The sequence below is a fragment of the Silurus aristotelis genome (genome assembly GCF_946808225.1).
Source record: "Silurus aristotelis genome assembly, chromosome: 6".
NCBI classification, from domain to species: Eukaryota; Metazoa; Chordata; class Actinopteri; order Siluriformes; family Siluridae; genus Silurus; species Silurus aristotelis.
Window position 1 is genome coordinate 21,532,942 of NC_139579.1, and position 26,838 is coordinate 21,559,779.

Here is a 26,838-nt window from a genome sequence, read left to right on the forward strand (position 1 = left end):
GGCATGATTTGAAAGGATGGTTACTTCAGAATAAAGCAAAAAGTAGCATAAAGAAACAAATGACATGGCTATATATACATTTTTATGAGTTTCATGATTTTTTTTTTTTTGCAATTTACAATGATGTTATAATCGAAGCTCATAACAATCCCTTACCTTGTGATTCATTATCTTGCCGTACGTCTCCACTAGAGACTCAGCATAGAAGGGGGTTTCCCCATACAGCATTTCATACATGCAGACCCCTAGAGACCACCAGTCACATTCGGGGCCATATTTGCCCTTGCCATCCTCCATGGCCTGCAGGATCTCAGGAGAGATGTAATCTGGAGTGCCAACCGCCACAGAGGACTGTACCTAAAAAGATAACGCATAAAACAATCAGCACTAAAGTGGACGATATGTTTACATGGAGGCAGAAAGACTGCTGAGCCACAATGAAATAATTCTGCCACAAAGAAAATACTTTATTGCATCTTTACAAACCATGAAATCCAATTTCACAATCATGATCACCCCCTCATAATTTTATAGCATCCTTTAATGGGGTGAAGTACAGGGTCATTTATAGCAGGCATCAGCAGTGCTGAGTGTTGTAAGATCTGGCAGTCTGTTGAGAGTTTTATGCTGCCAGTCCTTCAACAAATCTATTTTATTTCAACTTGCACACAGACAATGCTGGCAAAGCCATTAGAAGTGTGTTAATCAGCGCCGATTGAGATTTGTCCAAGAAGCCATGTGCTCAGAAATGCCTCTTAAAAATGACATTAAGCAAAATGCTGATGCACAGTGGTTCATGCTTTCATTGGATGTAACCAGTGGAACCATGGGAAAATCATATTTTACAGAACTGCGAATATATTTCTGAAAGACAAAAAGATCAGCCAGGCCTATACGCTGGAAGGTGTATAAATAAATAAATAGATAGATAGATAGATAGATAGATAGATAGATAGATAGATAGATAGATAGATAGATAGATAGATAGATAGATAGATAGATAGATAGATAGATAGATAGATAGATAGATAGATAGATATAGAGAGAGAGAGAGAGAGAGAGAGAGAGAGAGAGAGAGAGAGAGAGATAGATAGATAGATAGATAGATAGATAGATAGATAGATAGAGAGACCGACAGAGACACTGCCGTAGACTGGAGTTCCCTTTCTGTTATCATGGAACAGAGCAGACAAAGTGAAGCCTGTATCAAATGTGTGCAGCTGGAAGAATTTGTGGAAGTGAGAAAGTAAATTCTTCTGCTCATGATACACTGTTTCTCTACACATACATCCACACACGTGAACAGCTTTAAGCACGCATGTGTAAGCATGCTAAGACACACGCACACACACTCACACTCGTCTTGTCGGAGGACAGGGGAAAATCCTGCCGAGCTGTCTGTGATGTGCCACAAAACAACAACAAATCTTAGATAAAGGTAATAAAACAGCTATTGTTTCCTACGTGCTTTAACTTTTCATGGCGATATACTTCTAATAATACATTGCATTTTCTGACTCATTTTCCTTTGGGATTACTGTACCACAGACTGGGCCAGGTTATCAAACAAGAAAACCAACAAAAGTATAGTGTTTTTTTTTTGTTTGGTTTTTTTTTTTATTACATTTGCCTTGATAATCTGCTATACTAAAAAATATATTTTTTTTTTTTTTTTTTTTTTTTAAGAGCTTTGTGGTTAAACTGGATAGCTTTGTTTTGTTAGAATCTGCACTGCACACAAAATAAACTGGACTACCTGGTGACGAGCAAAATTATTACTATTCAGGGACAGAAAGTGTAAATAAAAGATGGTCATCTGCATTTTTGTATTTCATTCTCATATTATTCATCTAAAATGCCTGGCCCTCCTTTATGTGTATTCTTTTCTCCCTGTTTCAACTAGCATGATAAATAACGCTTATCGAGAACTCTTGGGCCACGTTCCAAACTTCAAACTGCATCGCTTGTTGAGTTTGGGACACTGCCTAAATTCTCGAGAAATTACGCAATGTAAATCCACGTACCAACGAAGGGAGCAACACAACACATGTTAAGAAATGTTCTTCCATAAGAAGCTTTTGGGTAGAATTCCAAAATCTTACATCCCTCTGTTTTAGCAGTGAGAGTGCATCCTTACCGTTCCATCATCCATGAGTTTGAGGCAGGAGCCAAAGTCAGCCAGCCGAATGTGTCCATTCATATCCAACAGAATGTTGTCTGGCTTGATGTCTCTGTAAAAGAGCGCAGAAATCAACTACTCAGTATAGTAACAAATAAACTGCTGGATTCAAAATATATGGAACACCAATCATTAAACATCAGTCATGCAGAAGATGCAGTGAGGATTCTGACCAATACCAGAACAAGTTTAACAGGCAGGTAGGTCATTAGTTCACGCTCTTCAAACTCACTTCCACGTTGGGCCCAGGACTATACTATAGTATACTAACACCCTATATGCCCTCAGTGTCCCTCAAACAACACATACCTTAACACAACGCATAACACAATAAACAACAATCCATAGTAAGGACTCCTACCAAAAGCGAATTCCTTTAAAACTCAAGGTTATGCAAGACTACAAAATAACACCATTATGACTATTGTTACTGCCTTTGGAAATATAAACAGAAATGTTTGGCATAACCTGAAACATACGACTGTTTAGACCTTGAACTGAACACTCATCTCTGTTTTGTCCATCAGTCTATAAAGGCCAAATACTTCAAGCTAACTATTACACAGATTTTCCAAGATACATCAACCAAAAGAAAGAACAGGAATGTATTTCTTAAACTGAAGAAAAATAGAAGAATGATGGATACAATCACACACAAAAAAACCCAAAAAACTAAAACACAGTTGGGGATTCTAGGAAAAATTACAAGCCTAAGCAGATGTTTGCGTCGATTAACTGGTGGCATTAAGAACGTCAAAATACACTTAAAAATATGCAAAAACTAAATATGCATTTAAACTAAGAAAGACAGACATTAAAGCACCTCTTGCTGGTGGCTGAGTACATTTGGCATTCCAGAGAAATCAAGAGATTGTATAGTACTTTGGATTTCCACCTTATTGCAGACTGTTTATTTGTTCCTTTTCCCTGTTCTTTTCACTTTGCCTCAGTGTTTATAGAAGGCTACAGCTACTGGAGAAACACCCCAAGGGAATTCTGAGCAATATTCATATGCAGCCTTAAGAGACCGAGATAGCACAAGCCCCAGTTTTGGCAGACTTTCTCTTTCTCTCAACACTCCAACAATTCTGTGGACAGATTTTTTTATATGAAAACAAGAACTAATAATGTATATTTTTTATGGCTATTAAAACCATTGGCAAAACTAAGAGCCATTTGTCCAACAAATCTGGTAAATATTTAGAATGTCTGTATGCATTGGTCAAAGTAATTGAATAGATGACTGAATACTCAGCATTGAGAGCATAAAAAAATTCTAGCACTACAACACTTTAACAAAGCACTCCAGCAGGGGGCAGCTGTGGCCCAAACAGTCAATAATCACACAGCTTTAGCGCAAGTCCATTTGAGAATATTAACTCTGAAAAATTTCACCTAACCCACATTGAGAAAAAATTGGATTTGCCTATTCGTCTAGGGCTGAGAATTACGATAACTTCATCAGTGACTCTTTTAAGTTACATGGTTTGAAAGAGACAGGATCGTTGCATTGAAGTGGTTATTCTTTTAGGTGATTTCAATCATAAAGTCTGTGAAGTCACAATAAAACTTTGAGTTGTGATAAATGCTTTGCAAAATCTGACATCAGTTTCATTATTGAGAGGACCTATAATCCTTTGCTTACCTTAAGATTGATGGAAAATCAAACATTTGTCAATTTCTAGGCATGGAACAGCAAAAACTACCGATCCTCAGTAATAGTTATAATAATAATAATAATAATAAAAATAATAATAAAAATAATATTGTAAAAGAATTGTCAGGTTCCCAATTGTGGGGTAAATATATAAGCTTTTTTAGAGATAGTAAGAGATAGTAAGGTATAAAAATAAGGTCTAATAACTTTAAAGCATCTGGAAGTACTACACTTTAATTATCACACACAAAATAATAATTATAAACCTCTTTGTGAATTAGAATTTCCATGCTCATAAACCTGCACAGGCAAACAATTGGCTGGAGCAATATTTCATTCCTGTTACTACTGGGAATCTGCTGAATACAATATTAACACTGATTCTTCAATGATGTGTAAAAAGAGGAACATAATTTAAAGACTAAATTACAAAGGGAGCTTCAAAAGATGCTTTAATAGTCCTGCTTAGGACTGACTGAGTAGACATATGGTCACAGGAAGTAAATGGCCTGACTACCTTCCCCCCACCCTTGCCCTTGCCTAGGCACATCTCTTTAGGGATCGCCAATCATCTACAGACAAACATTATTTAATGTGATGCATTGAATAATGAAGCTAAGACAACCATGGACTTCACACATTTAATGAACCAAAGTGAATGAATTATGTATTAATATGGTCTACATCATTCTTCTTCCGATTGCATTCTGTATTCCAACATTCCTAATTCATTTAGTTGAATGAATGTCATGAGAAGAAAGCCTTCAATTATGCAGGGTTTAGGTGAATGAATTGAAATACAGCTGATCTGCAGAAAGTTAACACAGATGACTGATCTTTTACAGCTGGTCCTATAATTAGGTATGAGAAAGCCAGTGAATGCATAGCATTTCAGCTGAAGGAAACCAAAGTTTACCTTGTGGATAGATGTGCATGAGCACAACTGTTGAGATGATACACACAAAGTAAAGCAGGTGGTAAAGAGCTGGCTGGGCTCAGGTGTCACAGGTGGGCAGGTGGCTAGACTCTACCAGGGGGAGATGTCAGTTGTGTGTGTGTGTGTGTGTGTGTGTGTGTGTGTGTGTGGTCAAGGATCGGTGAGCTCAAGTAAAATGCATTACTGGTTAAAAAATAATTTCTTCCCTCCTGCATAAGCTGACCAGCCAGCATGCGGAGTTACAAGCCTGTATCCAAACCACTGGAGATTAAGGTTAGATCCATTCTGTCCCACAGCACATTAGATGTAAGAGTTGAATGGCATGAACATATCACCATGAAAAATGTTTAAAATATGCTTTGCAGTCAATGAAAAAATGGATTAACCTAAAAATTAAAAAGGTAGGCCTTGTTTTAACCAAAATTATTATTGAGTCAATGCCACTACTTTGTGTGTGACACAACCGCAGATGTTTGTATGACATTTGTCATATTTGTTGTTCGAAAAAAACAGCCATCAACCCCCACTACTCTGGAATATGGTCTGTGGTTTTTCAACTGTTATTTACTAGTAATTATATACAATTTGCATGTGTTGTGTGGTTAAAGGAAACAATTTGTTAGCAGGCCTATGGCTTTCTGCAGGCTCTGAATGTTTATTTTTTCTTTGATTAACCCACTAAATAGCAGCAAGTGTTAAATCTATTAATCAATTTTCTTTTACAGTTATGCAAAACAAAAAGGCATATGGCTAACCTTGTCAGTGTATCATGCATTTTTTACAGCTATGTTATGGCAATATATATGCAAATTACCTCTACAGCAAAATAAAGATATTGGTCAGGTTGGAGATGAATTCACCTTTAATTACAATTACAAACCCCCTTCTTATAGGCTCTTATAAACACATAGCTTATGTACGTGAAGTCCGCACACCAGAGTAAAATATTTTGTGCCACATGTCATTTTGTGTCTCTCTCTTCTGGAAACAAAAACTTTTGAATAACACACTATTAATAGAATAACAAAAATAAATGAGGAAGCAGTTAATACTCTGGCAAATCCAGCCACACACACACACACACACACAGTACAGAGTCAGGCTTTTCCAAATTTGGCAGAATCTGCCAAGCTGAAGGCTAGGATGAGCGTCAGAGGCATGCTGGAGCATGTAAACATGGGCATACTTTCAGGAGGAAGACATGGAACACAGTTTTATTGGCAGTGAGTACAGAGAGGAAGCAGACCCACAAAAAATCTAGACACACTGTGATTCTCAGAAAGGTAAATGATGAGGAGGAAAGTAATCAAAATCATAAAGCCAGAGTAAGTTCTCTTTGCCTCAAAGAGACCAGAAAAGCAGAAGAGAGAATAGAAAAATATAAAAAAAGGTGGGAGGGGCAGACAAAAAGAGGGGCAGACAAAAAGAGGACAAAAGAAAGAACGAGGGAGGAGATAGGGAGGCGAAAGAAAAGAGGGCAATTCTGGAGATTTCCAATTAAGGCGTGTGTGATTCGTGTATTGTGGCATGCTGGGAAGGTGACTCCAACTCTTATCTGTTCTAAAGTAGTGTTTACAGAAACAAGGCACTGTGGATGAGGACACTACACTCCCTTGATCTCTCAACAGTCTACAGAGAAGAAGAAAAAAAGCTTGAGAGAGCAACAGGCTTTTTCATACCTTTACCAATGTGAAACCAAGACAGAGGGAGCAAAAGTAAGCATGCCGAAAGCATAACCTCGAGAGCTTCTTCAACAAAGAAAGAAAATCATTTTTAACCATTTATACCGTCTTTAAATCTGTGACCGCTAAAGGCAAGCTCCAGAGCTCCCCTCTGCTCCCTAAAATGTGTCTGTCGCAGAACAGAATAAATGATGCTCCTCCCTTCAAAGTAATCTTGTTGTGATAATCAGTCATTTTCCTCCTTGTCCTAAGGAATGTCACTGTGTAAGTACTTTATAATGTATGCCAGTCGGCACATATTTGATCTTTATCTTCCACTGTTTAACTAGCCACGGGTTCATTTACTTTATTTATATCTTTCTGGAAAAATTTAAATCTCCAATCTCTACTCAAAAATAAACAGAAGTCCCAGACGCATACATCACATCAAATATATAAAAAGTAAAGAGCAAGGAAAACAAAAAATACAATTATAGAGAATAAATTGTGACATAAGCACCTGAGAATGAATGTGTGCATGTGTGTGCATGAAGGTACAATGACTGTCATCGTTCAGCTGGTTCAAAACAGCATAAGGCAGCAGGTGAAGAATAAAATAAAGCGATAATTGGAGTGAGGAAAAGCAGCATTTCTTTTAAACCCTATGAAAGCCTCATGCCCTAGATGCAGGTTCTCAGCAGGACTACAGGGCGACAGACTGACCCTCTGGCCCGATCTGTCACGATCTGTCACACAGCTCTGTCTGCACTGCCAACCACTTATTTACACTACACTTCCCCACCAACCCTCACACACACCCACACAGCTCAGCATCCAGCCACAATTCCTCTTTATCATTTCCCATGCAAACAAAAGAAAAGGGAAGTGGCCTACCACTTCCATTTATGTGGCTTGATATTGACACCACATCCTGTCTCAATTACTGCTCATTTCCTCAACAGGTGTTAAACTTTCTTTTTTTTCTTCTCTTCAAAATGTTCACTGAACTTCCAGGGGACTAAATAATGCAAACAAAGCCCAGTTAATAGTGTCTTGTGGATAGTACAATTTAATATTGTATATTTTAATGGTTTAACACAAGGGCAAATAATTATTATTCATTATTGGTGCATCGAACTAAAATTCTAAAATATATATTTAATTGTTCATTTCTAAAAGTAAATGATCTTGTTTATATTTCCAACACTGATAATTTTATACAAATTAAATGTGCAACCAACTGAAAAGCCCTTGTACTGCACTATAATCCAACAGCTTTTGAAATATGAATGACAAAAGAATAACCCACCATGTCCAACGAATTTGTGTGGTGCAGGCAGAAAACATCTGCAGATGATACAATATTAAACGAATGCATTCTGCATTACACAGAAATGACTTCCTCTGCATACTTTATAAAGCCTTAATGCAGTTCAACTTTGTTTTACCCACAGCCTCATTCTCCAGGCTTACCTAAGAGCAGGAAATTATGTAGGAGTTATAGATAGATTGCAGTGCACATTAAGTATAGTGTTTCCTACTAATAGAAAGCTGAGGAATGTAAGCTACAGTGGCTGAGGTTCTGTGTAACTCGTGGTGAGTCAGTGTTTTGGGGTTATGAGCTCTGGAGGTCAGGGACGTATGAAGCATGACTGCTCCTCCTTTCCCACAGAGACACTGAGGCTGCAGAACTGCTCATTCCTGAGGGAGGTCCCAGCATTCCAGCTCAGGACACACACTCTCAAGCCCTGCACAGCTGCGGCTCACCACGCCCCAGCTCGGCATTCCTACCACTGCCCCCAGATTCGCTTGCAATGTCTCTCGCTCTCTCTCTCTCTATCTCTGCTCTAAATTTGTTTCACTCTCTTGCAGACTTCTGCCTGTGTTTCTATTTTTCTCCCCTTTCAAGACATATACAAGATGAGCACAAAAGACTCCACAAAGCACAAACCGCATATTCTTATAACTGACCCTACAAGAAAATACCCAATTAAAAGAAAACCAGAACACAAAAAACTTACTGACAGAGTTCATGCATCTTTCCTTCCCTTAAACACCTTTAACAAAAACAGGACTGCGTAAGAAACTATTTAAAGAAGAGACACAAAACAGTTCTCTCCCCAGATAGATCCCAGCAGCATCTGACAGGAGTTTGTGTATTATGTAATACATCACAGGCAGGTCAGCATGCATGTTCCTGACCACTGACACTGGAGAGCTGGTCAGACCCTGATAGGAGACAATGAGGTGGCAAAATCCAGGACATGTTTATCGTAATAGTACACTTATCAAATGGCACCCTTTAAAATAAACATACATGCGCACACACCGGAGAGTGGAGAATAAACATCAAACTGAAACAATGCTAGCAAGAAATAAATCTCTTTCTGATGAGCTGCATGCTCTAAACCACTGACAGTGTGGAGTGTTCATCTTATGACAAGGGCACAGGGTCAGACTATTTGCTAAACATATAGACTCAGTCACCCAAAAACATACACCTGAACAATTCATTCAAATGACTTGCATATTAAATCGATTTAAATATATTTACTGAATACTCAAGACAGCATTAAATGGCTGACATGTCCACTTCAGCCAGAATTTCCAAATATGTAGAAATATGTATTAATATATGCATTTCCCAATAGACAGAGAGCTAGTTAGCTTCCAATAATGTGCTTTCTCAAGGGTGAGACACCAGTGGGATTTCAGTTATCAGTAACTGCTGCTCATTCATGATTTGTGGTACCATGTTCTCAGAGACTTATTACCGTATTTTCCGGACTATAAGCGGCTACTCCCCCCCCCCCACACACGCTTTGAACCTTGCAGCTTAAACAATGAAGTGGCTAATTTATGGATTTTCCTGGGTTTTTCCCGGTTTCACAAACTTCAAGCCAAAAAACTGAGCCCCATATCATTAGACCAATGAAATTGCAGAACGGGTCCTGGTGAACCAATGAAACTCTTTGTATTAGAGGTTCCTCTGACGTTTGACCTGCCGCTCACTCGGACTGTCAACAGGAAATGCGAATCATTCGTTACGCTGAAAACAACCGGGCATGAAAAAAAAACGCACTTCACCTGTGTTCTGAGCTGCACGGCATCGGGAGAAAAGCTTCACCGATGGTGATTTTTAAACGCACGAAAAGTCAATGAGAAATTGTTGAGAAAGGAAGGAGGAAGACAGTGACCAATGACTTTCTTGGTAAGCTACTGTATACAAGCCGTGTTACAGGCACTGTCTTTCGTTAAAGCCTGTGTAAAGTTCATTAGTTTCAATGTAGACACCTGCGGCTTATAGACAGGTGCGGCGTATTTAAAATAAAATAAAAAAATCTTTCAAAAGAAAAATCTTTGTCAAATTCAGTGCTTACATTTGGGTGCGCTTAATAGTCTGGCAATTACAGGTAATCAAGTTTCACAAGTTTGGCTACCATTAATATCAAAACTATTTCTCACATCACTAGCATAACAGTCAAACACTAACAAGACATCCTACCACACTGGTTCTACAGCTACTTAGGAATGCCCTGCTCATCCTATGCCATGTGATAAGTCAAGGGCTCAGTCCAAACATTACACTTCCAAACCTTTTTTTTTTCTTTCTTTCATTTCATTTTTTTCATTTCATCTTCTCCCTCTTGTCCGTAATTCGGGTCGCGGGGGCAGTAGTCTAAGCAGATTCCCCAGACACTTCTCCGTGTCCAGGGATCGGGCTGTCAAGGCCCCCGCCTTCGACTGCTGCCCAATCCTCTCAGCACCGGTCCCTTACGGTCCCTCCTGCAGGTGGTGAGCCCACGGGAAGGCGGCCCCACGTCGCTCCGACGTCACGGTCCTTGATTTTTTTTTCTCGTAAGGGTCCCCTGGAGCATAGAGGGTTAAGGGCCTTGCTCAAGGGCCCAAGAGTGGCAGCTTGGCGATACCGGGGCTTGAACCCCCGACCTTCCGATCGGTAACCCAGCGCCTTAACCGCTGGAGCCACCACTCCCCCACTGGAGCCACCACTCCCCCTTTTTTTTTCTTTCTCAGAAATATTGTGCCTGGCATCACAGAACTATTCACCAATCAAAAGTCACTAGACTGCTATTGCATTCTCATGTAACAGAACACTATGATAAAAAAATCTAAACCATGTTAATATACTAAATGGAAAATAAACTTCTACAAGGAGCACACTTGGGTTGCAATAGCACAATAGCACAACGACAAGGTTGAACCCACAGGAAGCTCAGACTGGTCTTTCCTGAAACGACCCCCAGTCACAATAATAGCTGCTTAGCTAGAATTCAAGTCCACTTTGATATTTGTGCAACACCAACAACTCTCAAATTCTATTTAATGCAGCATATTACACAAATAAATCATTAATAATGACTGTTTAATATTGTTAAGACAACATTAAAACGCCTGGCCTGTTAAATTGTGCTAAGCATTCTTTCATGTGCTGAACAACTCTCTGCACACCCAAACAAGTAATTACCCATCTTTAATTCTACACGAGTGAGCAGGTTCCACATGAACAGTTCAGATCTGCTTCTCAGCAACATGCAATTAACAGCTCACAAAAAACACCTCCATTTAAAAACCTGTGTGCCCCTAAAATCTTATATAAAAATGAAACACCAGGCACAGATTATGTAGATCCACAAGGTCATTTATGTAATTACAGACATCTTAAATTCAATTTACAACATAGCTCTCAGTCAGATCAATGCAGGTAACTGGGTTTCGCCAAGGATATCATGCTGTAATCTGTTAGTTAGTGAGCCCTGACCATGACACTTTCTGCCTTGTTAAACTGTCTAGTTAAAAAGAGTATGCATGACTGCTTGATGTCCATCAGTATGCAGTGAACCATGAACCTTACCTGTGGACATAATGGAGCTGATGTACAGAGTCAATAGCCAGGACCATCTCAGCTAGGTAAAATCGGGCCATTTCCTCAGGTAGACGGTCCTCAAACTTACTCAGCAGCGTCAAGAGATCTCCCCCCACATAATAATCCATCACCAGATACTGCAGGAGAACGACATGCCAGAAGCCATATTACATTACTGTGTCAGAATAATACATTCACCAACTATTGTTCATGTTACTCAGCAACCTCTGCTTGTCTATCTGGCTCAGCTCTTATCTGGAGTAGGTTGAGACTTATTAAGAAGAACCGTGAACAGTGTACATAAGAATTAACAAGCAATTAGTACTCTTCTGGTCTTAAATAAAATATAACCACGATGTACACACATTTAATAAATAAATGCACAAGTACAGGGTTATAAATAATACTAACACAGTTACAGCTTTTCCACCAATATGGTGTCCGTTCAGTTGGCAAATATTGAACAATTCAACACATTTTGCATTAAAGGGCCAGTCCTATTTCAGCAAAAGTGTTCCTGTTCCAGGTGCAGTTGTATTGGTTCAGTTTTAAATCAGCAGGCGTAATTTTGTCATCATACCAACTCAAAATGGCTAAATAAATGCTAAGACTACAGTGGTGTGGAAAAGCGTTGGCCTGATTCCTTGTTTTTTTTGCATGTTTGTCACACTTTAATGTTTCAGATCATCAAACCAATTTAAATATTAGTACAAGATAACAAGTGAACACAACATGCAGTTTTTAAATAAAAGTTTTTAATCATTGTGGGGGAAACAAAATCCAAAACTACATGAACCTGTGTGAATAAGTGTTTGCCCCCAAAACCTAATAACTGGTTGGGCCACCCTTAGCAGCAACAACCGCAATCTAACATTTGCGATAACTTGCAATGAGTCTGTTATAGTGCTGTGGTGGAATCTTGGTCCACTCATCTATGCAGAATTGTTGTAATTTCTAACATGAACGGCCTTTTTTAAGGTCATGCCACTGCATCTCAATAGGATTCAGGTCAGAACTTTGACTAGGCCACTCCAAAGTCTTTATTTTGTTTTTCTTCAGCCATTCAGAGGTGGACTTGCTGGTGTGTTTTGGATCATTGTCCTTCTGCAGAACCCAAGTTCACTTCAGCTTGAGGTCACAAACAGATGGCTGGACATTCTCCTTCAGGATTTTTTGGTAAAGAGCAGAAATCACGGTTTCATTTAATCACAGTAAGTCTTCCAGGCCCTGAAGCAGCAAAACAGCCACAGACCATCACACTACCACCACCATATTTCGTTGTTACTTTTACGCCAGACGTAATGGGACACACACCTTCCAAAAAGATCAACTTTTGTCTCGTAAGTCCACAAAATATTTTTCCAAAGGTCTTGGGGATCATCAAGATGTTTTCTGGCAAAACGGAGACGAGCCTTTATGTTATTTTTTGCTCAGCAGCGGCCATGCAGACCATTTTTGCCCAGTCTCTTTCTTATGGTGGAGTCATGAACCCTGACCTTATCTGAGGCAAGTGAGGCCTGCAGTTCTTTGGATGTTGTTGTGAGGTCTTTTGTGACCTCTTGGATGAGTTGTCACTGTGCTCTTGAGTTAGTTTTGGTCGGCCGGCCACTCCTGGGAAGGTTCTCCACTGGTCCATGTTTTTGCCGGGTGTGAATAATGGCTCCCACTGTGGTTCGCTGGAATCCCAAAACTTTAGAAATGGCTTTATAACTTTTTCCAGATTAATAGATCTCAAAAAGTAGGCAGGTCCTATTTAAGAGATTTCTTAATTGTAAACAGGTGAGGCAGTAATCAGGTCTGGGTGTGGCTGGAGAAATTTAACTCAGGTGTGATAAACCACAGTTTTAACACTTTTTCACACAGGGCCATGTAGTTTTGCATTTTGTTTTCCCTCAATAATAAAAACCTTCATTTAAAATCTGCATGTTGTGTTCATTTGTGTTATCTTTTAGTAATATTTAAATTAGTTTGATGATCTGAAACATTAAAGTGACAAACATTCAAAAAAATAAGAAATCAGGACACACCATTGTATATTTGCTGTACAATTACTGAAGGACATTCATGATTACACATGCCATGCTAAACCCCCTCATCTAAAGATTTAAGGGTTTGTCCCTCAAACCATTGAAATCCAAATTGGATCACACAAAGGATTGCTGGTTACTTGAAAAAAAGACAGTGGCTATAACGGAAGCACTGGCACCGTGTTAGTGAAAAATGTTGCTGCCAGGGCACTAGCACAATCAACAAAACAGATTAATCATCAATGACGTCATTGTAGGCTCACCAGAAAGTTTTCATCCTGAAAGGTGTAGTGTAGTGTTGTGATCCATTGGCTGTCTCCATTCACCAGAACATCACGCTCCTCCCGAAAGCAGGCCGTCTACATACAAACATAAGAGTTACTTTTTCAGCACCATCTTGTGAGTTCCAAATAAACAGGTTAAAATTTAAATTATTAATATTAAAAATAATATTAAAATTCGGGGTGTCATGCGAGTAATTTAATTGCAATATTTAATCGCACATTTTTATCTGTTCTAATGTACCTATAATTAATAAATTTCAAGTTTTTAATACTTAAATCAACAAGGGCATGGACAAATATTAATGCTTTATGCAAATGTATGTTTATTATTAGTGAAGCCAACAAATTGTAAATGTTTTTAAGTAATTATGGTGTTTTAAATAACGTAGATCATCAGGACACAACAGAACTTTTGCTATGTTTCCACACGGACGGTTTTAATTGCTGGATATGTGCATTATGGCTGATTTTGGTGTTTGATTTGAAACTTGGATTTGAAATTTTTTGTTATTAAAATTATTTTTCAGTGGAGTTGAATTATTCTTTTTTTTATATCAGAGTAAAGAAAAGACATCGTGAATAAATGTGTGTTGCGTTGCAGTTTTTAATTTTGCCTCTTTTATATTTATTTATATTTTTTTTATAAAAACGGTCAAACAGAAATGTGCGTTGCATTAATCGAGCGTTAAATTTGTGCCGTAAAATTTAATTTGCTATAACACGTTACTAACGCATTGCATTTGACATCCCTGATTCAAATAGATATTACAGATGCAATTCATAGGACTTATTTCCACAAACTTAAATGTTAGAGAAGTGAAAAAAAGAGTGCAGGCAGGGTGGAGTGGGTGGAGAAGAGTGGCAGGAGCGATATATGATAGAAGAGTATCAGCAAGAGTGAAAGGGAAAGTTTATAGGACTGTGGTGAGAACTGAGATGTTTTATGGATTAGAGAGGTGGAGCTGGAGGTAGCAAAGCTGAAGATTTTCAAGTTTTCGTTGGGAGTGACGAGGATGGACAGGATTAGAAACGAGTTTATTAGAGGGACAGCGCATGTAGGACGTTTGGAGACAAGGTGAGGAAGGCGAGATTGAGATGGTTTGGACATGTGCAGAGGAGGGACTTGGGGTATATCTGTAGAAGAATGCTGAGGATGAAGCCACCAGGAAGGATGAAAAGAGGAAGACCAAGGAGGAGGTTTATGGATGTGGTGAGGGAAGACATGCAGGTAGTTGGTTTGAAAAAGGCAGATTTAGAGGACAGGGGGGTATGGAGACGAATGATCTGCTGTGGTAACCCCTAATGGGAGAAGCCGAAAGAAGAAGAATTTCCACAAACATATCCACATTATTGTCATCATTTGACATCATTGTACCTCAGCTCTTTTCAGCATCTCCCACTTATTGAGAATCTTCATTGCAAAAACCTTGTCAGAGTTCTTCACCTTTACAACTGCTACCTGGAATATACAAAATAGAAAAAAAAAAATCTGTAATAAATTGTTGAAATAATTTTTCACGATCAGGATATGTTTCAAACTCAATAAAATTGTTTGTGATTGCATTTTGTAGTTGCCTATTCTTGCAATGACATCTGGGCATTAAGTCCAAAATCTGGTACCCCAAACTCATCATGGTTATTGAATTGTAGCATGGCTCACTTGGTTTAAATAGCAACAAATAAAAAGATTTTGGGTAATTACTGTCTGTAGGATAACATGACAGACGGATGATAATGAAAAATTATTATCAATAACACTCGTAATACAGAAAAATTATTCTTCTCCCAATAACCATTGAAAATACAAAGAAATTGTCGTGTTTCCATTCTATTTTAATGAAGCTGATTTTCAAGATAAATGTCAGTGACTTAACTAATCATCCACAGAGAGTCTGCATAAGTTAACAAGGTAAATGTAATACAAATTAAAACTTTATTGGATGCCCTTTTAACTGTGGTGTAAGAACGCCACAAACATTTTTAAGTATGTATGCTTAAAAACAACAACAACAAAAAAAAACGTTTAATCAAAGCAACCAAATGCTGGAAGGCTTTGGTGATGTTGGCCAATGTGACAGCAATTAGCCTTACGCTCTCATAATAACAAGCTACAGCAATTAACATCTAGCTTTTGAAATGTGCCCCCTTTCTATTTTGTGTTCTGTTGCATCTCAAAAATATATTTATTTAAATATATTTATATACATGCAAATGAAAGAATGGAGTTACTTTATAACCTTGTATCTAAATGATAGAAATGGTTCAACATGAAATGCGCTAATATTAATATTATATACATAATAAATCAAGGAAATACAATATTTGATACTTTTTGAAACACATCCCTCAGGTTTCAGATACGTACAGATAAAACATGTATTACAGGTAGTATGGCATTTGTAAAAACGAACATATAAGCGCAGGCTCACATTCTTTTAGAACCTCTTTTAGGAGAGGCTAAATATTTTAGGTTAACTGAATAGCATTTTCATGTTAATGATTGCTAACCGCTAAACACACCAATGCATTTTCATTCCAACTAATCAAGGGTCACACCTGATAGTCTTTGAAAATGAAAATCATTTAAACAGGTAGGATTTGGTGTGGACTTGCTTGGTTGGAATGAAAACCTGCACTCACACCCTTTGTGGAAAGGATTGGACACCCCTAGACTAATGTAAATTTGCAAATGCTGCCTAATAACACCGTTGCTAATATAGCTATAAATAGCTAAAGCTAATTGATTGTCATTGATCATTTGTTAACAAATTAACCAAGTGCAAGGCATACAGAAACATCATCATGTGTGTCATGTTGGTATAGTGCTAGCTCAGTGGTTAAAGTGTAGTTAAGTGCTAGCTCAGTGGTAAAAGACTGGACTTTTGACTGAAAGGTTGTGAGTTCCACAGTTGTGAGTCCTGCCCCACAAGGGCTCACAGTCTGCCACTACTCGGTGGTATAAATGAGAAAAGGTTGCTCTGGATAAGGGTATTTTCCAAATGCCATAAATGTAAATGTAGCACTTACTGCAATTAATACGATTTTTAAGAATTTTAAGGTACACTTAAAATTAGGACAGTAGAATATTAAAATTTATAAAATGCAATTTCAGATCAAACTCGAGCCATTAAACAGCCAAATACAGAAAACTGGAATTGCTGTTTGAAAAGTTCAACTAAAGCAACTGTGTGATTTACTTTCTTAGCTAATAAGCCAAAAAAAGCAGCAATTGAGCACTGCAAATTCCAGACAGAGTTGGATAACTACAGGGGAGTAAACACCAAGACAAAAGTCAACTTCTCCCTTCTTTGTATCAGAGCCACCTCTGATGATGATGGGAAGCATGTACTTCAATGCAGCACGCTGCCTCAGTTACACCATTAACAAACTGCAGTGATGGAGGTAAAAAAAAACAGCTTATGATGCTAATTGAAAAAGCCTCTTTGGCCCCAATGGCTATGCAGAGAGAAGAGACTGCAATTTAGCTACAACACTTAAAACACTATTAATATACACATCACTTTTCCAACTTATGAAAATAGTGCAACAACATTCCTACAGAACTCCCTTGAGAGTTTTACTGCCAATACTGAACCTATATATATAAACTAATCATATTATAATTAATTATCTTGCTAAAATTTTTTTATCTGATTAATTGCCATTTCTGTTGCATAAACGTAATTAGTCAAGCTATAGAAGTTAGTGATGTGATAAACTGTAATAAACACAAACTGGGATTCAACAAGGACAACTTTATTTAGTATAAATGAACTATTTCATTTTTTTTTACTGCAGTCAACCAATTTTATACCCTGAGCAACCCTAAAAAGAAACACATACCCTGAGATGCTGCACTGTTTTGATTACACATGTGCAAAAATTTATAAAAATAAATAAATTCTTATTAATTAAAATAAAACAAGTCTGTGGAAAACCAAATCTCAAGCATGGTGTAATACAATCACTTTGATGACAGATGCCACACTGTAACGGCACATCTGGATTGTAGATCTAAAGGAATGGAGAAGAAACTCACAAAAATGTCTATTTGCCACCACAGAGGGAATTATACGACGTACCCATGCTGCAGGAAACGTCTAGCTGTCTGAGCATCAAAGCCTCAAAATATTTCAATTTGGTAATTAAGATGTGCAGTCTTTTCACAGATGATGACTATAATCGGAGTGGTGCAAAAAACATCTATATTGTTTTTATTTGTAAATTCATTTAAAATGTTCACTGTTCCTCCACTCTGACTCCACTCTCCATAATGCTTGGGTTAATGAATCTTTTACTCACCTCCCCAAAAGCTCCTCGTCCAATCACTTTCAGAATTTCAAAGTCTTCTTTGTGTAGTCTCATCTGTTTCACTTTAGATGTGAATGGTTTAGCTGTAGAGACACAGAAAATAAATATCATGTGGTCAGTATACGGAAATTAACAAGCCATTTTACCATTGGGCTCCTTTACTCGACATCTTAAAACATGAGTGAAACAAAAATTGTTACAAACTGAATAAACAATCTCAAGCCTCTACAATTTACGATTGTTTTGCAAAAGCACTTTATTGCTCACCAACTGATCATCAGTAATGAATCTTAAAAATAAAGGGGTTTTCATTTTCATGATATGATTATACCTGATCATATCAGGAACTGAATGATTTTATTATTTGAAAAGTAAACATTTTAAAGGAATGCAACAAGAAGACAAGAGTCTGGACACCAAACCATTGACGGATTAAGCAATGAACCATGCCACTTTGCTAGCAAGAGCTCAGTTACAAGAAAACAAGGTAATGTTACCCCCTCTGGTCTAAAACAAAACAAGATTCAGTGGGTTCATTGACACTACTACACCATCAAGTCCACATTCCCTACAGTGCCCGTGGCACAGGTGTATCCATTTCCTCAACGGGCAAAGAGCAAGCAGTTAAAGAGCCTTTACAACACAACCGTGTAGGAACACATCCCGGCTTCAATCTTTTCTTATGAAAAACACCAGTCATTAACAATAGAAGGTGCACAAGTGTGTCGCTCTGTCTTTTTCCATAGAGTTTTATACAATACAATGTTTAACAAGCATTTTTACTCCATAAGACTTTCCTTTTTCTAGTCAGTATATAGAAGTAAATGTGTGGTATTTTGGAGAAATCTGCCGGATGCTGAGATGGTTTTATTCTGCCAATAACAAAAAAAAGCCTGCGAAAGGTTAAATCTAGTTTTTGGCCAACACAGGATTTGTATGCTAAACTTTATGCAAGCATAAAAATGTTTTATTTACTTTTTAATTCTGACCTTATTGGCATCCTGCAAATATACTGACATCCTGCAAATCTCCAGTTTAACAAATGCCATGGTAAAATGACAGTCTGACTATTTTTATTTAATCACTACTGAATGTGAGATTTATCAACCTGTCTATATACACACACACCACCACACATTATACACACACACGCGTGCGCTCTCTCTCTCTCTCTCACACACACACACACACACGCACACACACACACACACACACACACACACACACACACACACTCAAAAGTACACCCCTCATATTTAAGCAACCTCTGTATTATATGTTCTCAAGGGACAATACAATAGAAATGAAACTTATATTTTAGTGTAGTCAATGTACATTTTGTATAGCAGTACAGATTTACTGTCCTCCAAAAATAACTCATCATACAGCCATTATTGTATAAATAACTGCCAACAAAAGTGAGTACAACCTAAGTGAACATGTCAAAAGTGTCAATAGCTTGTGTGAGCACCATTGTTCTCTAACACTGCCATATTTCTCCTGGGCATGGAATTCACCATAGCTGCACAGTTTGTTGCTGGGATCCTCTTCCACTCCTCCAAAATGACATCACAGAGCTGCTGGATGTAAAACACATGGTGCATTTCCACCTTCTGCTTGAGGATGCCCCATAGGTGCTCAATAGGGTTCAGGTCTGGAGACATACTTGGCCACTCAATCACCTTCACTTTCAGCTTCTTCAGCAACACGGTTGTCGTCTTGCCCGTGTATTTGGGGTCGTTTTGTTCAAAAACTGGCATTCGGCCCAGTTTCTGAAGGAAGGGCGTCATGTTCTGCTTTAGAATGTCACAGTACATGTTGGAATCCATGTTTCCCTCAACGAACCGCAGCTCCCCGTACCTACAGCACTCTTGCTCCACACAAGGGCGTCACCACACATGCTGGACACCATCTGAGCCAAACAAGTTTATCCTAGTCTCATCAGACCAGGACACGGCTCCAGTAATTCATGCTCTTGGACAGGTTGTCTTCAGCAAACTGTTTGCGGGGTTTCTTGTAAACCAGCTTTAGAAGAGGGGACGACCGCCATGCAAACCGATTTGTTTCAGTGTGTTCTGAGCACCGACAAGCGGACCTTCTGCTTCTGCAACCTCTTAAGCAACGCTGGCTTCTTTTTTTATTTTTTTTTAACCGACTTCTGCACCTGATGCACAGCACGAGCACTCAACTTTTTGTGTTGTTTCAAGTTGATGGAGAGAGAGCGATATATTAGAAGTGTAACCGTACACGTTTTCGTGCCAAGATCTTTCTGTAGAGGGCTTTTGCATTAATATTTGTCTTGTGTGTGAATATTCTAGTATATGCCATTTAATATGTAGTGTGTGTATTTATATTTTATATATATATATATATATATATATATATATATATATATATATATATATATATGTGTGTGTGTGTGTGTGTGTGTAAAGTACATTAAATTACCAACTGCAATTGCTACCCTCTAATTTACTATTTTCTGCAATTAGCAGTAAACTCTAACCTAAGGGGTGAAAACATTTAACATACAGTGCAACATGAAAAGCTATAAAAAAAAAATTATAAAAAAAAAAACATCATACAAATACTCCCTAAATTGATACAAGCTGTCATAGCCATAATCAAAATCATGTATTAAAACATTATTTGTGCCACCCTGACATCAGAAACAGTGTTCCTCTGTGTAGTGAGGTAGACATTTGGATATAAATTAAATGAACCATACTGCTCATCGCCTGGGTTTGCCCTGCAATGTGACACCATATAAAGGCAAAGCAACAAGCAAGCAGTGCAACATGACTTCCATAGAGGGTAAGAATCCACTACAGCAGGCAGCTAAAGCGGTTATGCAATTAAGTAGATTAGTCAGTCTGCTCCAGTAAAAAAAAACAAAAAAAACCTAAAAGGCCTTTGAGCTTGTGTTTTATGTCAGTAAACAATAATAGTTTGCACATTTTAAATAAACATTTCAACTGAGACTATAAAGGGATCAGTGCCACATAGTGTGAAAAGGTGAGATTCAACAGTTCGTACCCAATACAAATACTAAACCTATACTACATCATTTAAAAAAGTCTTCTTGGGTGTGAATTAATATGCAAAAATTAAGCGTTATTAAATTCTTTAAATGCATTTAGTCCTGTCCAAACATGCAACTTCTTTGACCACTTCGGGGTCACACTCCTACTCAAGTGTGTGACTACAGATACAGCTGAGAGCAAACAGAGGCAAAGAAGATATAAGCACATGCAAACAATCATCCATCCTGAACAGAACGTTTATATTCATATACTGATTTTTTCTTTAAAAAATGAACTTGTTGATAGATCAGACAATATAAGTAATAGTATAATAATACATAGTTCATAGTACATAGTCTTTGCATTTTTCACACACTCTTTGGCTTGAATCTGATTGGTCAGAACGCGTGCATTATTTTCATAGCGCAACATGTCTCGGACATTTCCGGCTATAAAATGAGAAAATTATGTTACAAGAATGTTAATCAGAGCAGTTCATTTTTTTTGTTTTTATTTAGAGGAGAGCAAAGAACATAAAAAAAAAGGCCTCTGATCATGTGTTTTAAAAGGTTGCACATTCAAAATAAGCATTTTAGTTGCGACTATTAAGTGATAAGGGCTTTATAGTCAAAAAGTGCATTACAGGAGAAACAATATACATTAAAAAAAAAAACATTTAGGTTAAAAGCTGAAGCTCTGGATTCTAACAAGGCTCTATCATTTTCCACTCATATTCATACACCTAGAATTTTCTTTATTGCAAAACCTGCCCGAGTTTTGTTACTTGCACTGTAGAAAGCACCTTCAGTCTTGGTAAAGGCTCAGCATAATATAAATAAATTGATCTGTATGGATTGGTGATTCTGATTTATGAGATGTGAAACCCCCCTTATAACTGGCCTTCTTGAAATACCACAAGAAGTCAGGGATCGTTCCTTTAGTCAGCATTTTCCATTAAACAGATAAACCATAAAAACCACTGAGCTTGCTCTGAATCTGTGACATTCAGACCTATGCATGCCTTAAAACCCAAGTTTACAGAGCTAAACCCTTATCTTTTGTTTTAGCTTTCCTGTAGCGCATTAAGCCAAAGTGGTTTGTTTGAAATAAAATGTAATTCAACAAAACTGATGATTCAGAAGAGATTGCACTTTAATCAGAAAATGTATCCCTTTGTCCTTGTCCCAATATAACACCAAAGTATTTCCAACCATCAATCAATATCTGGTACTGATCCAATACTGATAATAACCAAGCCAGCGGTCTGAAAGCCAAGATATTTGAAACCTTGGGCACGATGGAGGAGCGCTCTAGGGTAGATCTTGTCTAGCGTTCACATGTCGATCATATTGCAATCAGCCTCACGTTTTGTTTTGTGTTCCACGCAGATGACTGTGGAGATAGCATGGGGCTACCAATTTACAAATGTTAAAATCACCATGCTGGATCAGACTTACAGAAGTGAAAAACTGTGCCCTTGCCAATAAATGAGAAGAATACTATGTCTTAATGTGAGCAAGTAATGTCTAAAACTGTCTCATACAACTGCCTTTTTAAAAATAATTGGGGTGGTTTCTCTGGCACACGACATTCCAACTGGACAAATCACTAAGGTTCATCATTTGAACAGGTGACATGTTCATCATCTGTATCCAGTTAGCTGAGCTAAAACGTCTCTAAAGCATGTGCTATCACAAGGTTATGACCATCATAACAAATCTGGCTGACAGAGGGGATGTAAATTCCTTGTTTTACACTCACTTGTTTTAGTGCAGTTCTTAATACTATGCTACATGTTAACAGTTCTGTAAGAGGAGGAGAACAGTTACATCACATTTTCCAATAAGAAACGGACATCTGTTTGATGCTTTATCTGGATGATTTAGAAATTAATGTATATCAAGGGCCTGGGCATCAGATGTCATTCAACAAAGAGGGAGAAAATAATTAGCTAATAACAATAACCAAATAGAGTAATGACTTGAAGCATATTTAGTGTACATTTGAAGCATTCTCCAACACAAAAAGGAATGCTGCAACACCAAGAATAACTCCCATGATATAGGAACAACTGTTTATATTTTCCAAGACTTATCCTTTTTATAGGCTACACAAGTCCCCTTAAAGGCACAGCTGTCGTTTGTGTAGAACAGACGATGCAAAGGTTTAACGACTGCAATGTGAGAGCTGTATAGGTTTAACACATGTAACGTTATACAGTCAGAGTTACTATATTACAGATGCACTTTAAAAAAATATCTATTAACTTGCACAGTACAGTTTGATACGTTTTTGCTGACCTGCTGAAGGTTATAAGGTAATGCTGGGAACAACTTTCAGCCAGGGGGGAACAAAGGACCAGAACTAATATTTACAATTCTGGCTATTGTGCATCTAATTAAAGAGATGAAAAAATATTTACAGGCCAGTTGATTTCACTTAGGGACTATATCAGAGTACATGTTGTATTAAGGGTAAAATTGATAATCTGTGTATATACACATTTTCAGTTATTGAGCAACAATGTGAATGCGGTCCTGCTTGTGGCATCATACACACTGATCCTTTATGTTAAACTCAGCTTTGCAGTTCAGTATGCAGGTATGACTACTAGATATTTAACAGCATGTTGTTACTTGACTAAAAGATGAATGCACACTGGAAACACTCTGGGACAGGACCCCAAAACTGGAACAATGCAAACATGCAATTAGCAACCTATAGTGCATGCATGCATGCATGCATCTATCTATCTATCTATCTATCTATCTATCTATCTATCTATCTATCTATCTATCTATCTATCTATCTATATACACACACAAGCACACAAACACATGATCTATCTATATACACATACATACACATGTATTTTTATTTTATATATATATATATATATATTGAGAGCGAGAGAGAGAGAGATTAAAATATTTAATCGCGATTCATCGCAACTCAATCGAAGATTTTTATCTGTTCTAAATGTGCCTTAAATTAATAATTTAAGTTTTTAATAATCTAATCAACATGGGAATGGACAAATATAGATGCTTTATGGAAATGTATGTATTATTAGTAAAGCCATACACACAGAGCATGAAGACTAAATATTCCTGTAAATGTTTTAAAGTGATTATAGTGTTTTAAATTATGGAAATCATCAGGACACCAAACTGAACTTGCTATGTTTCCACACGGGCGGGTTTAATTGTTGGCTGTGTGCATCATGGCAGTTTTTGGTGCTTTAGACTTGGTACATCGGTAAAACGAATGCTTGGTGATCCAAAAAATATTTACGCTGAAATGTTTTTTTTTTTATATCCGAGTAAAGAAAGGACGTCATGAATGTGTGTTGCCTTAAACTTTTTAATTTTGGCTCTTTTATATCTGAATTAAAATTTTTACGTTAAAAATGGCCAAACAGAAACGCGCTTTGAATTAAACGTTTGTCAATAAAAGTTACAATTAATTTGCATTGGCGCAAAATTAATGCAGTAACGCATATACTAGTTTACCAGCAGCTACTCTCATTTAGCTTGGGCTGTATATCATGTACATCCACTTTGCATGTAAGCAAACCCTCACTATTCTGCGATGCACGATCTGGCAACTGCTTCTGCCATTCAACACCTTCTTTCCATCAATGTAAAGAGATCATGGCTGGTCTGATAGCTTTTAATTTGGTGAACCATTATCACACAGAGTAGTACACTACTTACACAGATGTGGTAGTGGCAGGCTATTGTGTGTGCTCTCGGTATGAGTGAATCAGGCAGAACAGGTTTGAATGCTGTGTGTACTTAATGTGCAATTTATTTGGCGCACCTACTTTGTACACCAGTTACATGCTACGCAAACAATTTTCTTTTCTTTTTAATAAAAACCCTGTAACCCATGGGTTCCCAATCCTGGCTATCCCCTGTTCTGTACATTTGAGCGTTTTCATTACTCAAACACATCCATATTCTTTCAGGAAGAGTATTTAGTAAGCTGATTAGATAAATTAGGAGTGGAAACTGCATCTGTGCTTTAACCCATCACTCCAGTAAACTGGAGATTTCATAGTGAAAGACTAACAGACCCTTCCAGGTCAGGGTCAGCGCCAAGACGATCCAAAAGCTAAACAACCTCCCACCAGCAGTGGGTCTATAAAGTGATGATCAGTCGTGTAAATGGATGTGTGCCAAATACCAGAAGGACCACAGTCTGCACCTGTCTGTAGCCGTGCAGTTTGTTAAAATGCTCAATGCTCATCGTGCATCTAATCAGAAGATCAATTTCAATCTAGTCACCTTGTGCGTAACACTTACCCCACTCCAGAAACTCAGCAATGTTCTTCTCTCTCCTGAGAGGAGAGTTATTGCACTCATCATACAGGCAGATGAGGACGTCCAGAAGAGACTCGACACTGAAACACTGGCCATTAGACTGGACCGGGCCATCCAGGAACAGCTTCTCCAGCTTTTTCAAACGTACTTCCCCCGACATGGTGGAACAAAAAATGTGACGGTCCTCGCTTTTACACTATCTAACACAATTGTGTTGAAGATCTAAACACTGACAATAATAAAGGAGTCAGCTAGCCACGTCTGTGCTGAGGCCACACACACACACACACACACACACACACACAGAGAGAGAAAGAGATAGAGAGCTAGCTTAGCTCCAGAAGAAAACACTTCATGTTCCCATTCATACACAACAGAGAACCATGGTGCTATCACACTGCCTCAGCTAGAAACCTAGCTATCTTCTTGGAACTAGTTGTATTTATTTCGCTTCGCCTGATATTCTCCGCTACATTTTGTTTAAGTTAAAAGTATAATTTCAACGTATTTGTTTATTTATTTATGTATCTATTATATTAGAAATAGATTCGCCAGACAGGATGTCGCTCGCCTGTTCACACGTCTTGCTTCTTAATAAAACGGTGTCCCATTATATAAATAAAAAGCAATTTGATCATGTTTTCAAATATACAATTCTGAAGAAAAATATTTAGAGATTAAAAAGTGTTTCAATTGATCTTTAGTTACAAGCAGCTCACGCGAGCGAACCTGGGAGCAGATAAATATATGCTAGGATGCTAAGTCGCTAGCTGGACGCTATGTGAGGGTTAACTCTTTAAAAGCGAGACATTAGACAACACAAACCTTTGAATAAACCTTAGTTTAAGCGATTCTACTCAGTACAATAAATAATTTGTGAAGCGTTAACGCATACAAACACGCTCGTTATATCCTCTTTATAAAAATAAAAAAAAGTGCGTTTGGCTAACCACAAAGTAAGTTGGATGCTAGCTAATGACACTGCTCTGTAGCTATAGCAGCCAGGCTTGATAGCCGAAAACCTAGCTCTGCTAACTAACTTGACACAACTTCCAAAGAAAAAATTAGTTGATAGACAGCAGAGACGGTCCGTGTAAAATAAAGCAAGTCCTTTATAAAAGAAAGAGGTCCTTTCCACAGGCGAAAATGAGCGACGCGCATTGCCCGAGTCCCGCGGCGCTGTGGAAAGCCGTGCCTCTCCCCTGCGCGACCTCAGCCCGCAGCCCACCGCGCTCAGGGAATGCGGCTGCAGCGGCAGGAAAAGGGCTCCATCCTAAATTTCTCCATGCACGTAGTGCACTACACAGTGCGCAGATACCACTGTATTACATCCGGGATAGTGTCCCTATAAAGGGAGTCAGGAGTCATTTGAAATTGAGCCAGTGATATCCACACCAACATGGCGACCAGCACACAACAGCTGTTTTGCTTTATGGGGAAACTCTCAGGGATGCTGGAAGCGCCGATTCCGCTATTCATAAATCACTCACAAGGACACGATTATTGGAGATATTACTGCAGAAGAACAATTTAGTCAGCTGAACATTTA

At 38.1% G+C, this 26,838-nt stretch overlaps 1 protein-coding gene across 9 annotated transcripts in view; it reads right to left on the reverse strand.

Moving 5' to 3' along the window:
- The window catches only part of cdc42bpaa (CDC42 binding protein kinase alpha (DMPK-like) a), a 47,560-nt gene extending 20,973 nt beyond the window's left edge, over nt 1–26,587 (reverse strand). For 5 of the 9 annotated variants that reach the window (XM_083545619.1, XM_083545621.1, XM_083545618.1 and 2 more), the window contains exons 1-8: nt 25,272–26,545; nt 17,933–18,024; nt 15,006–15,089; nt 13,610–13,705; nt 11,308–11,456; nt 2,138–2,231; nt 1,357–1,398; nt 157–357 (exon numbers count right to left, since the gene is read on the reverse strand). In XM_083545619.1, coding sequence (XP_083401745.1) covers nt 157–357; nt 1,357–1,398; nt 2,138–2,231; nt 11,308–11,456; nt 13,610–13,705; nt 15,006–15,089; nt 17,933–18,024; nt 25,272–25,449 — 936 coding nt within the window. In that variant the 5' untranslated portion in view covers nt 25,450–26,545. Of the gene's footprint in view, nt 1–156; nt 358–1,356; nt 1,399–2,137; nt 2,232–11,307; nt 11,457–13,609; nt 13,706–15,005; nt 15,090–17,932; nt 18,025–25,271 lie in introns of all 9 variants that reach the window. The other 4 variants (XM_083545622.1, XM_083545623.1, XM_083545620.1 and 1 more) reach the window with 1 other exon arrangement.
- Between the last annotated feature and the right edge of the window lie 251 nt (nt 26,588–26,838).